The following is a 17500-nucleotide window of genomic DNA, read 5'->3' as shown; positions in this document are numbered from 1 at the left end:
AGAACCAAAGCAGAAAGAGGAGGAACCTGTCAAGCTTTTGGACATACAAGAAGAAGTCAAAATCTCTGAAGATGTTGCTCCCAAAGCTGATGTAACAGCAGCAGAATTGGCCAAGGAGGAGGTGACGGCAGATCAAAGACAGGCTGATGAGGAAATGGATGTTTTTGAGGAGAAGGAGGAAGATGATGTACCAATTCCTCCCAAGAAGGAATACAATCTGGACTTCTTAGATAACCTAGATGATCCAAACTTGAATCCTTTTGCAACCAAGACCGCAGTGAATAATTCCCCTGACAAGAAAGATGGCCCAGGGGCTAATAGCAAACTGGTAGAGGCCCCACCAAAAGCCAAGGAAACACTTATTGCTGATGTTATAGAAAAGGATGAGAAGGTAACACAGATCAAGACTCTAGAAAACTTAGTTGTGGAAGACATTCCGACTTCCTGTGTAAAAGTGGAGAATATCGCCAAAAGTGAGATGGTGAAATCTGAGACACCTGAAGAACCCTCAGGAACACAAGAGGAGGATGAGCCAATTCTCCCCAAGAAAGGATACAATCTTGATTTCTTGGATAACCTCGATGATCCAAACTTCAATCCCTTTTCACTGAAGACCACAGTCACCAATTCCCCGGACAAGAAGAACGGGACAGTGGCCGAGAGCAAAACGCCAGAGGAAGCCCCAAAACCCAAGGAAAAGGTCGAGAAGAAACCTGTAGCCAAAGAAGAAAAGAAGGTAACACAAAAGACTTCATCTGCAAAGGAAAAGGAGACTGTTAAAATTAAGACAGTAATGCCTAAGGAAGATAAGGCAGAAGAAAAATTGGAAGCACAAGAAGAGGATGAAATCATTCCTCCCAAGAAAGGATATAATCTGGAGTTCCTGGATAATCTAGAGGATCCGAACTTCAATCCCTTTACAACCAAAACCACTGTGAGCGGTTCCCCAGACAAGAAAAACTGTCCTGCGGCTGAAAACAAGGTGGCAGCAGAAGGTGCAATGAAGCCAAAGAAGGTGGCAGAGAAGAAGCCCGTTGCAGATGTCAAGGAAGAGGGTAAGGCAACGCAAATGAAGAAGACTTCAGAAAATGCTTCCAGTGCAAAGGAAAAGGATGCTCCCAGAAGTAAGACAGTGGGGGCCAAGAAGGAGGCAGAAAGCAAAGGTACCACAGAAGTACAAGAAGAGGAAGAGATAATTCCTCCTAAAAAGGGATATAAGCTAGACTTGGATCATCTTGATGATCCAAATTTCAATCCTTTTGCAACAAAGATGTCTGTGAGCAATTCTCCAGACAAGAAAAAAGAACCAGCAGTAGAGAGCAAGAAGGTGGAGGAGAATAAAGTCTCTGAGGAAGTGCCAAAGCCTGAAGAGGAAAAGAAACAGATTAAGGAAACCAGAAAGCCAGTTGCTATGAAGAAGAGGAGCCCAGTGGCAAAGGCTCCTGAAGAAAAGCAAGATGATGTTGCAGCTGAGCCAAAGGGAGTGTACCAGCTAGACCTAGATCCTTTTGAGGATCCCAATTTCAATCCTTTTGCAACCAAAGCAGCAGTTTCAAATTCTCCTGGGAAAACAAATGTGTCTGTTGGTGAAAAGGAGGAGAAAAATTCAGGAACTTCTCAAGAAAAGAAAACTCAGGCTGAGGATGCAAAATCTATGAAGAAAAGTATCAAGGAAGATGCTGAGAAAATGGAAGTAGACATTGTTCCCAAAAAAGTTTCTCACCTGGACTTCTTAGACAACTTGGATGATCCAAATTTTAATCCATTTGCAACAAAAACAGCTGTATCTAATTCTCCAAGTAAAGGGAAGACAACAGCAGGAGAAAACACAGGTAGAAGAAAAAATACAAGACCACAAAGACAAAAACATTGTAGAAACACAAACCACAGGGTCACAAATTACCAAGAGTGAGTTTGTTAGTTCTCTAGGAAGTATCGACTTTGAGCAGATATCCAAAGAGGCGATACGACTGGCTTCGGAAGTTACTCCAAAGACTCCCGAGGACCAGAAGATGAGTGAATTGGCCCAGCCACCGCGGGATGTCTTCAGTCCCCTACCGGCAAAGCACTCGTCAGCAAAACAAGATGCTTTTGCAATGGACGAATTCACCAGTGCCACAGAATGTAAGTTTTTTTTTTTTTTCTTTTTTTCTTTTTTTTCTTTTTTTTCTTTTTTTACAATTTTAGATTCGTGTGCAATAATGATTGTTCTGAAATGTTTAAACAGTTTTATATAAACTGCAAATTTAACAGTCTCTGGTGGTGACCAAGAACTTTCGGAAGGAGAAAACTTTCAGGATGCAACCTGTTATCCAAGTGAGTTACTGGATAAAGGATGAGGTGTTTAGTTAGAAAAAAAAAATGGGAAACAGTGGTTTGTATTGAATAGTACTTGTGGTACATCATCCTGAAATTAGATAATAATTTCTAAGTAATGTGAGTTGTGAAGCAGGTGCTGATGTATTTTTTTCATCATTCTAATATCATTAGTTCATGATTAGCAGTTTTTAAGGGTATATACTTGACTTTTAATTGGCTGTCCCTTGTCAGCCTTAGAGAAAAGTATTATATATATTGTATCATAGCATTTTTAGAAAGGGATGATAATTTTCATTAGAAATTATTGTGGGTGATTGTTCTTGGTAGATTAATCTTATGATGACAAAGTAATGTACAGTGGAGTAATAAAAATCTTGATAGGAAAATAAAATGACTAACTACAGTATACATTTAGTTGTAGAATACATTAATTTAAAGTTATAAATACTGTGAAGGGTGTCATGACATTAAGATGCCTTTTAGATACAGTATGTAAAGTTGCTAACAGAATTAGGGAATGTTTAAATGCAATTAACATAAACATTTGGTATTGTGTTAGCTGACTAATTGAGTCCATATACAAGAATATATTCTGTCCTCCATTATCACCTGTCTATATTGAAAGAACCATGAACACTTAATATATAACTTTGAAAGGGTACAGTTTATTAACCTTCTCTTCTTTTGACAGTCTTCAATAACCCAGAAGACCTTGATGTCCTGGGTTCACACGGGATGGAAGGAGACAAGATTAATCTGGTGCGAAATTCCCTCTACGTCAAGTTTGATCCTCTGGTTTCTGGTCGTCAGTCTCTGGCTCCCATGCTTGCCCAGCAACTTCTTGGGTGAGCTTTTTTGTTTTGTTCCCCTCTATTTTTTATGTGAATGAGTTGAATTCATCAGAACTGTAATAATAATGATCAACTCAGATGCTTTGTTTTTTATTTTTACTTTTTTCAAAATAGTTTTCTTTTTATTTATATATTTTTTTTACATTGTCTTTTATGCTAATCCAATAATGTTCCTTGCAGTACTAAGGAGGAAGATGATCCACGCAGATTTAGTGGACTGATATCCTTCAGCCCTTCCCCTATCAAGGTAAGTACATCCCACAAACTGTGTATTGAAACTCAAATGTCATTAGAAATTTCTCTGGTTTATGGTACCTTACACACTGGATTACAAGGATGCAATTAACTAATAATTTCTGTTCTTTTGATTTTTTGTTGTTGTTAATCTGCACCTGTATGAATTTAGCTCATGAATGCATATCTGGCATGCAGGTAATATAAAATCTTGACATTTTCAGCCACAGCGATCAAGGGATGCTAATGGCACACCTGTCAGACCACAAACAACAACACGAGCCGATGAAACTCTAGTTTTGGATAGTACTGCACTGGATAGCACAGTGGTAGGAGAGAACAGCAATATATCCATCATGTCAGGTGGCCCAGCCCTTAATAACACGGTGATAAGCAATGCCCCAGGTGAAAGTGCAAACGAGACGGTCATTCAGGCTGTTGCTACAGAGAAAATGGTGCCAGAACGTGTGATGAACGAAAGGCTGAAGAACCTTGAATTGTCAATGCAGGCAAGTAATTCTGGTTTGTGTAATGAAGTTGAAATCAAATTTTTAGTGAAGCAAAATGTATTAGGGTATTTTTGTCTATTTAGTAAGACTATTGAATTCTTTGCATTCAGGACACTTTACTGAGGAAGATAAGAGCTTTTGAGGAAGAACAGAAGAAGAGCAAACAGCAGATTGAAGAACAGAATATTGCACTTGCCAGCATGGAGGAAGAGAATGGGACACTGAAGTGAGTTGTGGAAAATTGAGTAGGAGTTTGCCATTTTGAAATATTTTTTGAATTATCTCCTCTTCAGTTGAGCCGTAAAAGAGAATCATCATTAACCTTTTATTATGTTTAAGGGCAACAATTGTCAAGATGCAAGAGGTCCTGGCCAAGATCATGAAACAAGAAGAGGCCAAGGAGAAAGAGCGCAAGAATCAGCTGGTGCTGCTGGAGAATCAGTACGAAGCCAAAATACTGGCCCTGCAGAAGGAGAGCCAGCAGTACCAGGATGAGCTGAAGAATGCCGAGGCTCCGTTCTTTGATCTGGTCAAGTAAGGAGGGCAAACTTGTCTGCTTAATTTCATTTCTGATAGGATGGCAAGGGTTTGTGGTGAAAGGTTTAGGTAAGAACAATAGTAGAGCAAGTATAACAAAATGAATGCATATCATATTTCAATGTCGTCTTCTAGGAAATTCGAGCGGTTGAGGGAGGTGACGGAGTGCCTGCGAAGAAATGAGGAGAGCCTCAAGTCGGAAAATGAAGGAATTAAGGGAAAGTTGGCCCAGAAAGAAGAAACCTTCAAGAATGTCCTGCAGACACTAGAAGAAAATTATGCCAAGTGAGTTTAACTACATTATTTTGCCTGTAATGAGAAATGTGTACATCTAAATCATGTGGGGTTTACTTTAGTAGTGACCGACAGATTGGAAAAGGGAAAGGCAATGCTTACTTAAATAATGACATTACTCAGACCAGTCTCAGAAAAGTACTAAGGTGTTTTTAGGTAATTTTTAACGAGGGGGAGGTGATTCTTCTGGAGATAGATTTGCAAATTTTTACCACTTTACTTTTGCATGCGGAACCTTTGATATCAGTTTTAAGAGAGATTTGATAATTTAGAACCCTTTCAAAAGAATAGTTTGATAATCTGTTTTTGTTTTCTCTTTTTAAGAATTAGATTTTTATTTTGGACAGTAGACACAAAGTTAACCATTTTTAAAAGTTAGTAAAATGTGTTGCTTATTTTAATTATTGTAACAGTAAGTGATAATACTTTTTAGTTTAATTTATTCCTTATGATTGTGTGCTCACTCTCCTCCCAGAATTTATTTTACATGTTAGTGTTCATCATCTCCTGTATGCTACTTGTAAGCCATGGGAGTGTCTCTATCCTTTCTCAAAGGTCTAAAAAAGCTGTAATGGTATATACATGGTTTTCCCATCAGCTAGAATTTTTTTTTTTTTTTTTTTTTTTAATAGGTATAGTTTTACCTAGTAATGAAGGTTTAGATTTCTTTGTATTGCAATATATACAATTTTTTTTAATAACTACAGGGCACAAGAAGAATTCTCTCAAGAAAAAGAAAAGCATGAAAAGGAGCTTGGCAAGGCCTCAGTAATGCTGAAGAGAGCAGAGGTGAAGATCCTATCCCTCACGTCGTCCTTGGAGGAAAAGATTGCCGACAATCAACGGTTGGCTGCACTTTTGGACGACATAACGAACAAGTTTGGCTGAAGTGGAGGTCGGGAGGAAGATTCATCTGTGGTATCTCTTTCACCTTGCTAAATTTATTATCTTTAGCTTTAACTTTGCTAAACTATCTTGTTGAAAAATTCTTATTTAACTGTATGATGCTAGTATATAACCAGCCTCTTAATTTTAGGCCATTTTTATGATTTCACATTAATATTAATGGGTTTTTACTGATTTTACTGATTTTTCCCTTTCTTTTAAGTCTTCTTTGTCTGTCAGAAGAATATATTTTATTACCTTATAATAAATAATACTATAAAAGAAGGTGTATTTATTAACAAAATATAGGTTCAACTGTTTATTTTATCTATGACAATCTACACACTTTGGTATCATAGTACAGAGGCACTGGTGAATAAGTAAAACAAGGAGGGAAAAATGCTATTGTCTATGGCATTGAAAAATGCTTATATGAACGTAAAAAAAAAACTGAAGAAATGGCCACATATTTATAGTATGGCACAATTCACTGTTTGATTGAGTTTTGACTGAAGAAGAAGACTAGCGACATAAAAAAAAATCAAGCAGATAACATCATTGTCAGTTCCATGTATACAAATGTTTAACAATCACATTCACTATTACAGGAAGAACAAGCATCGTGACTAGAACTCTATGAGTTTACCATTTCTATTTCCAACTTTACTGACAGTACAGACAAGCTTCAATAGATTTATGATCTATAAGCTGGAATAAATTTCCTGTAAATGCTCCAGCACACCACTTAATGCCCTATGTGTAACAGATCATCCACACTTATCTTAAAGATTCCTTACTCCCTGCCTCAAGAAATAACGACTCAGTCATACATCATAACATCACAATGCACCAAACAGTACACATTTAAATATATAATTTATATTACCTTCATTACTTACAATAAAGAAAACAGCACATTTTTAAGTTAACAAATCACTAGGTGTCTTGCTACATCTTATGATCAAATATTGTAAAAAAATAAGAAAAGGACTCAAGATTTTGACAGGCACTGGTGAGAAGCAGATTTGTGAAATATTTTAACCTGAATGTTTGTGAAAAATGACCTAGATGAAATGTATCTAACAAATATACATGCAAACCAAATTGGTCCTCAATATTTTTTTTTCTACTTGTATTTTACATTTGGGGAAAAATAGTACTTTATTGTATTTAAACTAGATCTTTAAACTGTCAAAATAAGCTGTTATTTTCATTACTAAGATTCCACATATTACTCAGATTCTTTATTATCTTTTCATATTGTATCATCTTGCTCATATTGCATTAATACTATCTTAAGAGGTGCATTAATCATTTTTTTTATGAAACACTGTGTGGTCCCAGTGCTGCTACTTGCAACCGACGACTTGCTTCTTCTGCCGATTTTTGGCGACTCTCGGTAATCTGGAGAGCCCTCATTAACTGGGCATTTTCCAGGTACAACTCCCTGACAAGAGAGTCGCTGCGACTGGCCTTGCTCAACTGAGAAAAAAAATTTGAGGTGTAATGAAATCCTTAAGATAGTCATGATTTTATAAATATATTTATGGGGCATACATGTGCTGCATAAAATCAGATCTGCTCTTTAATAAAATGTAATATAAAAATGATACTGCTGTATCTGCAACAGTGTCTTATAAATATGTGTAGATTTGATGATGGATGATTACATAATAGATAAAAATTAGATATTTATTTACTGTGTAGGGACTGATACCTACAGTCATAATATTTTGAAAATATATAGAAATCTATAGATGTGATGGGCTATTTTGGCGATGAGATGATATATTAAAAGTGCATTCATCTGAACTTGTTTAAAATATACACTATGCCCACCAAGGCCTTCTCCAACTTGGTAGAATGATGTGCGTCTGGAAACCCATCCCTGACTGAAAGATGTGGCACAGAATCCCAAAAATCTGACTAGGATGATCCCAGCTGTTTGATGACCTCCATGACCTACCCCAGTCATGAGCAATCTTGTTTAACTTTCTGCATGAGCTTGTGGCAGAAACCCTCACCTGATCTTTGTACTTGGCAATGTGCTGGCCAAGCATCTGCTGGGTGGCAGCCATCATGCCCTCAAGGTTCTGCACTTCTGCTGCATGCTGCTCCCTTGTTACTAGTGATAGGATTATAAATTGGAAAAGTTAAGAGAAATATACAGGACATTTATCAAGAAGTTGGGTATAAAAACAAATGATCAATCAAACAATATTGGATTTCATCAAGTTATTTTGTAATACATGAATATGAAAAAGTTACCTGTGAGTATGTGATGTGCATGAGTGTGATGCTGACGCAATGCGGCTTCTAGGTAACGGAGACGACTCTGGCACTGACGCAACTGAGCTCTCAGTGATCCATTGATTGTCTCTTCGCCAACACTTCCGGCACCCTAGAGAAGGGGAAAGCAAACCATTTTTTATCCCCAATTTTCATGCATTTTCATTATTATAGTTAGAAGAGGACACCAAACCCATTCTCATGCAGAAATTAACATACCCGAAAGAACTGTCTGTCTTCGTCGGGCGTATTGGGACTTAATCTTCCTTCAGAGTCTGCACCATGGCCATTCACAAGAGGAGGATTATCCTACAGAAAAGAAAATATAACTAAAGTCAATACATCACAAAAAAAAAAAAAAAAAAAAAAAAAAAAAAAGTGTAATACCTACAACTACAAAACAAAATCACAATCCTGTAGAATTTAGTATGTCAAAATTGTTATATCAACCAACCTGCGAGCGTAGTCTGTGTTGATTAGAAAGGTCTTTGATGCGCTGCTCAGATTCTCTCCGCACTTTGTCCAATTCTTCTAGAACTGAAATGAACACCGGCATTTAGAAATAGTTATACTTTTCTCTAGTAAAATCATGCAAATTGATGCTAATACTACCAGTAAGTTTCAATGAATAACAATTTCCATGAGATCTATGAACTCTGAAGTATGAATGCTACAAACCTGAATTCACTTGGTGTTGTGCCTGATGCAGTTGTGTGGTAAGGTTACAAATTTGATCTTGAAGACCACTGCACTTCTGATTTGCAAGCTGTCTTTCCTCTTGGAGACGAGCTTCCCAGACGCACTCCTGGTTGCAGAGCATTTACATAATTTTTTTTTTAGACATATAATGCCTGCTTATATGTATTTTCAACATAATTGCATAAACAAATAGATACTTTCAATTACCCAGCTTATGAAACTTTTTATTATTAACAATTATTATCCATTATTTTTTAAAGTGAACTTTTCATACTTTATCATTTCATTTTTCAATACAAGCATACCCTTCTCTAGGAAAGCATCCCATATATATCACTACAATACACAAGTTTCATAAGATCTACATTTTTCCATTAAAAAAATATTATTTTCTGACAGATAATCTTCTAAAACTAGTTTTAATTGAAGCTAATCATAGATACTGTCGTTTTTCTTGACAGAATACCCAGTGTGGTGAAGACTATGAACATACTTCTTTCTCTTAAAGTAAAAACTGTGCTGGAAGTCAACTGAACTGTGACACTCACTTTTCAGATTTTCATTTCTATATTTTTTCCTTTTTCGGTGCAAATTCAAAACACTTCTCTATATCAACATTCATCACATTTCTCTGTTTATTGCAAATATTTCATTTTTATTAATTTTCCCTGTTTATGGAACAAAAAGGCTATAAATCTGGTATTCCTGGGCTCTGTATCCTTCCCAAACTTTGGCAAGTCATGTATAACAAATACAAAAGGAATGTGAGCTCTTTAATGCATTCTTAATATATTACACATTGCTTTAGAAAGAAAATAAAAACAGAGTAGTAATGCACTCTATCTACTGACCATCCTCTGTCGTTCCTCCCTTAAATCATCCACTTGCTTCTTCAGTAGAGATACTTCCTCTTCTAACTCCGTCACCTGGTTTTATGGAACAGAAAGAATTCAGTTAAAATTATTGGAAATATAAATTGCTGCACTTAAAATTCTTTGCTAGATATGTTTTCCATTCCTCCCCTTCACCTGTACACTTCAATACTTGCTATGGAGATACAATGCAAAGAGAGAAAAAATGGTAACTATTCATGACCTATCATGATGGTAGGGGGATTGATGGATTCCTTTCATCCTCTACTACCCACACATATAGGACATTGAAAACATTGGACCCCCCCCCCCAAAAAAAAAAAAAAAAAAAAAAAAAAATCCACATTCTTGGGCCTGATAGCTGGGGAGGGAATGAAAGGTACCAAGGAAACTGGCATAAAATATGGGGAGGGGAAGGAAAAATAAAGAAAGAAAAAGTAAATATGGGTAGTGGGGAGTGAGAGGATTCTAACAATATCCTAGTCATCGGTCATGTGAAGGTATTCCTCACATTTACTCTCCCTAAGACTATTTCAAGGTAACTATCATTCCTCAGCTCAAAATTGTACACGGAGACCTATCTTACCTGTTTCTCCCAAATGGCGCTCTCATCAATGGTGGACAGTCGGTCAGACTCGTCAGAATTATCACGCCCCCCCCCACCGCCAGAGAGAACGAGCTCCTCATATTCCCGGATTTTCTTTTCCAGGGAAGAGAACTTCTCGTCATACAAACGCCGCTCTTCCTCATAATAATCCTGCTCCTCCTGCAGCTTCAGGGTCCAATAATCCTCACTCTTGTCAAACTCTACACGTAGTATCTGTGGAGTATTAGAACATACAGTTATCCCAGCATGAAAGAATAAAAATGTGCTTGATAAATGAATCACAGAAATGACATCTCGAGAGAATTATCGCTGAGGCCAAAAAGTACAGAAAGGAAACGGGTACTATACCTCGAGATTCTGTTCCAGCTTGTTGTTCTTCTCTAGAAGAGCGGCTTTCTGCTTCTCAAGCCCATCTCGTTCATGACAAAGCTCCTCTTCGAAAGCACACACCTGGATATATCATGTATTGTAGTCTGATTTTTCCCATACTAGGATAAAACATGTATACAAAATCATTTCCAAGGAAATTATCATCACTTTCATTCTCAGCTATCTTCCTTTGTATAATGTTACTGTTTTTTTGCCCTTACCTCTTTACCAAGTTCCTCAAACATATCTTCAGGCTTCTCGACAGGCAAGGCCTTATCTACTTCATCGTGACTTGAGCTGCTTTTCTGAACATCGGAAGCATTACCCTCCTTTGTGTCCTTGGTCCCCTGGTCGCCTTCCTTTTCTGTGTTGGTCTCCTGCTCTGGTTTCTCCCCTATGGTCTCCTTTACACTGGGTGCATTGGCCATTCTCTTTCTTCTAATTTTGTCAACCAACATCTGGCAACGACTCTTCATGTTCTGGTAGTCCATGTTATCTTTTCTCTGCGTGACAAAAAGAAATAAATAAAACATGGACCTTTAAATATTTGAAAATTATTACTCCCATATTCCTGCCTGCCACTCATAAGACAATCATTGTCAGATGTACATTATCTGATGCTGGTATCATCCCAGAATGGAGAGTACATAAATAGGTCATATCCATGAAATATACATGATCCATACTTGTTCCAGGAATTCCTTTTGTTTTGCAAGTTGGTCTCTCTCTTCCACCATCTTGAGGACCTCAACCCTGACCCTTGCCAGTTCACCCTCCAGGCCTCTGCACTGCTCCTCCAGGACTCTTACTCTACCCTGAAGATTCAATGGAAAATACAAGTTATGTAGAAGAAAAAAAAAAAAAGGAAAAGAAGAAAACAATCATATTGTCCAATACACAAATTAAGCAAACCTACTGGTATTTCAATACTACATATAAATCTATAAATTACAAATATAAAGTAAGACTCAATCAGTAATCACTAACTGACGTATACAATAACAGCAGTCTCTCTCAACCCAAACCATCCCAGAGAACGTCTAAATGATAATGCAAAGGCAACATTCACCACTCATGAAGCTCCATCCTTACCTCTCCTGCATTCCCTTGCATGAGGAGTTTTGAAGCAGTGGATGGTTCTGATGCAGAGTTTGGGTATGCTGTGCTAGACCCTGTTTCTCCAGATTCTGTTGTACTTCCATTTTCTTGTCTGGAATTGAATACTTGCTCTCTCACCAAATACACAGCTAGTAGGGCACAACTAAAGCTCCTTATAAGCAAAATGAAAACCACTCTATTGAATTCACAAAGAAACTACAGTCCAATAAAATGGAAAAATAGCCAAAAAATAAAAGAAGGAGACAGCAGAATCTCTAACCTGTTGCCCAAGAGTGTCTCTGCATTGATACGCTGAGAGCGCTCCTGTTCTTCCCTTCGCAACGCCATCTCCAGCTCCTCCAGCGCCATTGTGAGCTGGCCTTGAGTGTCACCGCACCTTGTGCACTAGTCAAAAATAGTTGGGTGAAAATAGCAAAACCAAAAATGTGTTGACAAAAAATATGATTTTGGTATGTATTTTCTATTTGAGTTTCTAGAAGAAAAATAACAAGGAAGGAAGGTTATAAGAAGAAAACAGAAGGGGGTATAATACAAAAAACAAAAACAAAATATTACTACTTGACAAAAAGTATTTTACCATACCTTGTCTCGCAAGCTGATGGGTGCTGTGGAAGATGATTTGATGGGAGTTGAGGATTGCGGGAAAGGAGCCTGCGAGGCCTCCGGAATGGAGAGGTTTAGCTGGGACGTGGTCTTCTCCAGCTGCTTCCGCACGCTGGTGCACTCGTTCAGAGCAGCTTCGTACTCAAACTGGATTGGTGGGAAATATGAATGGGATTAAAAATAATAATGAAAACGAAAAGAAAACTGGCACCAAAATATACATACAACTAAATTGAGATATAAATGCACACACACACACACACACACACACACACACACACACACACACACACACACAAACACACACACAAATAAATATACAAAGAAAAAAAACCATGCACCACTTGACCTACATCCAACACAACTAACTATATGACAACAGAAACACAAACCGCCATTCACCGTCCAGAAATCAACAAAGGACACACTGTAAAAATCACCTCCTTCTTTTCCAACTGGTGCGCAAACTCCTCCCGCTGCAGCTCGAGCGCCTTTGCCAGCCGGTCTCGTTCCTCCCGCAGCTGGGCCAATTCCACCTCCAGTTCCTGTAAGTGGGGTGGGGGGTTACCTGACGCAAAGTAATAACAATCTCTTATTCTATTTCTTTTTTTTTAAAGAGAGATAACAAAACTCTAACATCACTTGGGTGAAAAAAAAAAAAAAAAAAAATAATGGTAATGAAATCTCATAATGAAACAAAATGCAAACAAATGAATAAATGAAACAAAGCAAAGTCAAGTAGAGTAACACAACGGCTGGATCGTACTTGGTCTATCTTCCGATGCCTTTCCTGCTCCTTTTGAAGCTGGGCTAACTCCCATTCCACAAGTTGCTGTAGAATGACGTGTCAAGTCAGCATTCATCATCATAAATAAAACGATAGAGAAAAAGAGGGAGAGTAGAAAAAAAAGAAAAAAAAGAAAAAAGAAAATAAAGATAAAAGAAAAAGGGTGAATATAGACAAAAGAGAGAAAGAACAAAAAAGTAAAACTCTTGGTACTAATATTTACACAAATCCTTGCTGTAACTTTGTTGGCGTATTCTAAATCTAATATCATTTTTGTCTTTTGTTTAGTTTTATGACATTATGCTTTAGGTGAACTTTTAATTATACCTTCTGAGAGAAAGAGGTAACAAAGTTACACAGCATTTTCTAATATGATTAAAAACAAATAAGTACAAAATACAAAATAATAAAAATTTGCATGCTACTACTCTATGATGTCAAAAAAGACCCTACTAATAATCATGCATCAAAACAGCCCACAAACTATTCTAAAGCTCTAAGAATATCTCCCAAAGAGCTCTCCCTCCTGTCTCCTTTACCTCTTGAGCTCTGTTGAGGGACTCATGACCAGCGGGTTTCATGACGTCACCTTCCACAGTCCTCTCTGTAATGGCCCCCCTACTTTCTCCTTGCCTGTACTCCTCCTCAACACTCGCACGCACGTGCCTGAACACCTGGAGATGCAGATACCCAAGTGGAGGTGGAGTGGAAATGAGAAAACAACTGAACCTCATGGGGGTTTAACTACAGTGGGTTTCTAGAGCAGTATCAGAGTAGCACTTTCTCTTGTTCTTTTTGTATTACGAGTTATTGGGAGGATGATACCTAACAGAAGCATAGAATATTTTAGAAACACAAACGTGGCTGAAAACTTGGAGCCCATCTATGACTATGAGGCTTTTACACACACACACACATACACACACACACACACACACACACACACACACACACACACACACACACACACACACGCACGCAAGCACGCACACACACGCACGCACGCACACACGCACGCACACACACACACACACACAAACACACACACACATGTACACGCACACACACATGTACACGCACGCACACGCACGTGCACACACAGACACACCTTTTCTTTCTATTTTCTTATCTCTCTTTTCCCATAGTTGCACAAACACTTGATTAAAAGAAAAGAAAAGAAAAATAACAAAGTCTAGGGGCTCAGCCATAAGTTAATACAGCTCTGTCTCTAAATATCCTATATCTGGATTTTTTATATATTTTATGTAATGATAAAAAGGATTCTGGGTTACCTTTTATGGAAATAATGTTATACTGTTTAGCTTTCTTTGCAGATTTAATAAAACAAAACAGATCAATTTAAAAAGTGCTAATAAAATACTGCCTTTTCTGTGCATTATTGCATTTACACTTCAGTTGCAGTCAAGTAACTTCTACAATCTATTTATCTATTTATTAACATGCTATTGGCTTAAAAGTGCAATCTGTAAAATGCCTTTGTCTTGTATGGAAAATCTTAAGAGAGAAAAAAAAAGTGAAATGCACAACTGTGGCATTTGAAATAAAAACAGCTTTGCAGTCATAAAGAAAAACTAAAAAACTAAGCAAAAGTTTATCACATATATACATTCTATCATGCAAAACACCATGCAGATATTTACTACAACTACATTATGCTTTCCTTAAATCTAGTAGTATGGTTCCCAACTTTTTTTCTTCTGCAATAGCAATATGTTTATGCCATACATGATTCATCTTCTATCAGCTGAGACAAGTTGAACTAATAATTGCAAAAATATTGACAGTAATCAAAGGCAATTGCATCAACCAAATATATCAATACTTTTACAAGGGTCTTATCATGGCAATTAGAATATAAATAATTTTTCACTGGTCTGCATTTATATCAAGTGACATACATAACCAATCAACGTATAAATTGGAATCATTACTCTAGAAAATAATATTTTATCTTGCCTTTATAATAATAATAATAATAATAATAATAATAATAATAATAATAATAATAACAACAACAAACTATACAGAATACTATCAAATATTTAAAAAGTAACACAAGAATAAACCGATTGAAAAGCCACTTCCTTGATGAAATTATGCATCCCCTGAACTAACAAACCAACCAATATTATATTGGTCAATCTTCAACTATGGAACACAGTAGCTAAAAGAAAGTATAAATCACTACTAACACACACCACCGAAGATGAGGAAAAACTTGCGGAAAGAGAATGATGCAAAGAACACCTAAAGAAGAGAAACTTACCTGCTTTAGCTCCTTGTTCACTAGCTGGGTCACACTCCTCACGCTGGTGACGCTGGCCTCATGTATACTGGTATCATGTGCATCCTGCATGATTCAAAGCAGGGTGAAATCAACAAACTATATATATCATTAAAACACAAATATGTATAATCATATTACTTATTATGTAATTTGTAAAAATTAGATTCCATTGTTATTATAACTTGCAGATTCTGAGAAATTATCATCGGGAGCTCAATTTCAGGCAAGAGAAAGTAGAATAAAAATCAAACCTAACTCATTAACATAAAAAAAGGAAAGGAAAAATCACTGTGAAATACTGACATTTTGAGCAGAGTTCTTCTTGGGTACTTTGATATTTAGCTCATCAAGGGAAGCAGGCTGAGAGTCCTGGGCTGGACCATGAGACGTTGGCGGAGTCTTCAAGAGGTTGGACATGCTTGTGTCGAAGAAGGATTCATCATAAGCTGCCAAGGAAGGGGCAGGGTTAAAGAATTTACTACTTTGGATTATATGATCTGTTACATGTACTGAAAAGCTTTTCAATCGGGTGAAAATCCCCTGCCATGGACTGCCAAGACTTTATCATGAATAAGAATTCATTAAACATGTATGACAAAAACAAAAAATTTGAGTGAGACAGAGAAGAAAGTTAGCGTCATTATACTTACATCCAACATCAACATAGTGTATGTTCAGGCCCTTACTAAAGCGCCGCACTTTACCACCCCGAGGACTCTCCTCTTCACAACTGTCATCTCCAGATCCACTGTTGGATCCCCTGCGCTTCACAGGCGCCAGCAGACCCATGGGTTGGTCCACGTAATCACCTAAACAGGATCCGTCTAGGCTGCTTTCCTTGTCACTGCAAATCAAATATGAAGTATCTCGTGTAAAAAAGGTAAAATGAATGTTAATATAAATACTAACATAAAAAAGTGAATTCGTACCAGTTTACCAGCATAATGCATGTACAAACAGCTCATGTATAAGAAAATCAACCCCATTATTGAACCTGAATATAGGCATGTTAATCTGACTTACTTATTTCTGCCGTTATTCTGGCGCAGAGGGAAGGCGTCTAATTGCGAGAGAAGCTCATCATTGCTGTCTCTGAGCTGCTGATTCTCTGAAGTGACCCGCTCCAGTCGGTCCAGCAACCTGCGGTACTCCTCGTCTCTCGGACTCATAGACTCGTACTCTGCCACCTTTGGGGAAAATTTGTTTGTTCCTTGTTCTGTCTTTGCCTGAAGAATCTCAAGTCAAAGTTTACACACATATACAATATTGGATCGAAAGTTTGATGAATATCTCACTCTACTTCTAATATTTCTCTAAAGATACTGAGTTATGAGTGCGACAATCACATTATCTTATGCATAAGTGCTGTATGAAAAAATTACCACCAAGAAATACTGCCATTACTAGATTCTTAATACTTCTCTCTTTCTAGCTATCACTGAAAAAGTGTTAAAAATCTATGGATACATAAAAAAAAAAGAAAAAAGAAAAAGAAAAAGAAAAAAACATTTTTTTCATTCAATTTACGCAATAAATATTTCTTTTCCCTCTATCCTTTATCCTAATTATTTCGCCATTTCTTCAGCGACTGATACTTTGGCAAGTTCTTACCTTACTACGAAGCTCTTGCATTTCAGCGACCAACTTCTCCATCTGAGACATCTGTTTCTCTGCCTCTTGAACCTTTTCACTCATCTCTAAGTTCTCGGCTTCTAAACGCTTTGCATCCTGTCAGGAAAGACAAAGCAAAAAGTTGGGTTGATAAAGGCATTTCTTTTTAAACAGAATTACCATTTCCTTTTGGACTGGTATAGCTATTTTGAGAGAAAAAACATTTAAAAAAAGAAAAGAAATAATCTAACATTCACTGGTAATGAAAATACTCATAAAGAAAAAAGAAAGAAAAAAGAAGAAGAAGAAGAAGAAAAAATAACAACAAAAAAACAAAAAAACGCTGAGGTTCCAGTAGCCTCATCAGATTCTGGAACAAAACTCAAGTTACTGATTATGACCCTTTTAACCTGGCCTTGATTCATAATAAAAGGAGCATTGTTTGTCCAGATACAATGAGGACCTACAATAACCATAGAATTTTGCTAAATATCATTATGCACTTAAAACATTTGTATTGTTCCAATAGCCTAGATGTGCCTATCCTAGAGTGTGATTGTAGAGTAACCAAAACAAAGGGCAGTTGTAGCTGAGTCTGCGTAGTGGA

At 37.1% G+C, this 17500-nt stretch overlaps 2 protein-coding genes across 6 annotated transcripts in view; one reads left to right on the top strand and one right to left on the bottom strand.

The window, feature by feature from the left end:
• Positions 1–6160, top strand: part of LOC125029640 (transforming acidic coiled-coil-containing protein 2-like) — a 12016-nt gene extending 5856 nt beyond the window's left edge. The window contains 10 exon segments of the mRNA XM_047619641.1: positions 1–1771; positions 1773–2124; positions 2254–2316; positions 3011–3164; positions 3351–3417; positions 3629–3913; positions 4024–4139; positions 4253–4447; positions 4586–4735; positions 5452–6160. The exon segment at positions 1–1771 is cut by the window's left edge and continues 1323 nt beyond it. Coding sequence (XP_047475597.1) covers positions 1–1771; positions 1773–2124; positions 2254–2316; positions 3011–3164; positions 3351–3417; positions 3629–3913; positions 4024–4139; positions 4253–4447; positions 4586–4735; positions 5452–5632 — 3334 coding nt within the window. The 3' untranslated portion in view covers positions 5633–6160.
• LOC125029638 (ninein-like) overlaps positions 5934–17500 on the bottom strand; it is a 49928-nt gene continuing 38361 nt past the window's right edge. For 3 of the 5 annotated variants that reach the window (XM_047619632.1, XM_047619633.1, XM_047619636.1), the window contains 22 exons: positions 16894–17010; positions 16306–16469; positions 15933–16126; positions 15586–15728; positions 15262–15345; positions 13514–13648; positions 12954–13019; positions 12628–12732; positions 12167–12334; positions 11844–11968; positions 11558–11675; positions 11152–11280; positions 10687–10968; positions 10445–10546; positions 10076–10309; positions 9469–9543; positions 8597–8723; positions 8373–8455; positions 8138–8227; positions 7898–8030; positions 7654–7754; positions 5934–7111 (listed from right to left, as the gene is read on the bottom strand). In XM_047619632.1, the coding sequence (XP_047475588.1) occupies positions 6950–7111; positions 7654–7754; positions 7898–8030; positions 8138–8227; positions 8373–8455; positions 8597–8723; positions 9469–9543; positions 10076–10309; positions 10445–10546; positions 10687–10968; positions 11152–11280; positions 11558–11675; positions 11844–11968; positions 12167–12334; positions 12628–12732; positions 12954–13019; positions 13514–13648; positions 15262–15345; positions 15586–15728; positions 15933–16126; positions 16306–16469; positions 16894–17010 (2937 nt within the window). In that variant the 3' untranslated portion in view covers positions 5934–6949. The remainder of the gene's footprint in view (positions 7112–7653; positions 7755–7897; positions 8031–8137; positions 8228–8372; positions 8456–8596; positions 8724–9468; positions 9544–10075; positions 10310–10444; positions 10547–10686; positions 10969–11151; positions 11281–11557; positions 11676–11843; positions 11969–12166; positions 12335–12627; positions 12733–12953; positions 13020–13513; positions 13649–15261; positions 15346–15585; positions 15729–15932; positions 16127–16305; positions 16470–16893; positions 17011–17500) is intronic. The other 2 variants (XM_047619634.1, XM_047619635.1) reach the window with 2 other exon arrangements.

This window comes from Penaeus chinensis, chromosome 10, assembly GCF_019202785.1.
Source record: "Penaeus chinensis breed Huanghai No. 1 chromosome 10, ASM1920278v2, whole genome shotgun sequence".
NCBI lineage: Eukaryota > Metazoa > Arthropoda > Malacostraca > Decapoda > Penaeidae > Penaeus > Penaeus chinensis.
Note: the sequence above shows the minus strand (reverse complement) of the source record. Positions and strands in the feature narration are given on the sequence as shown.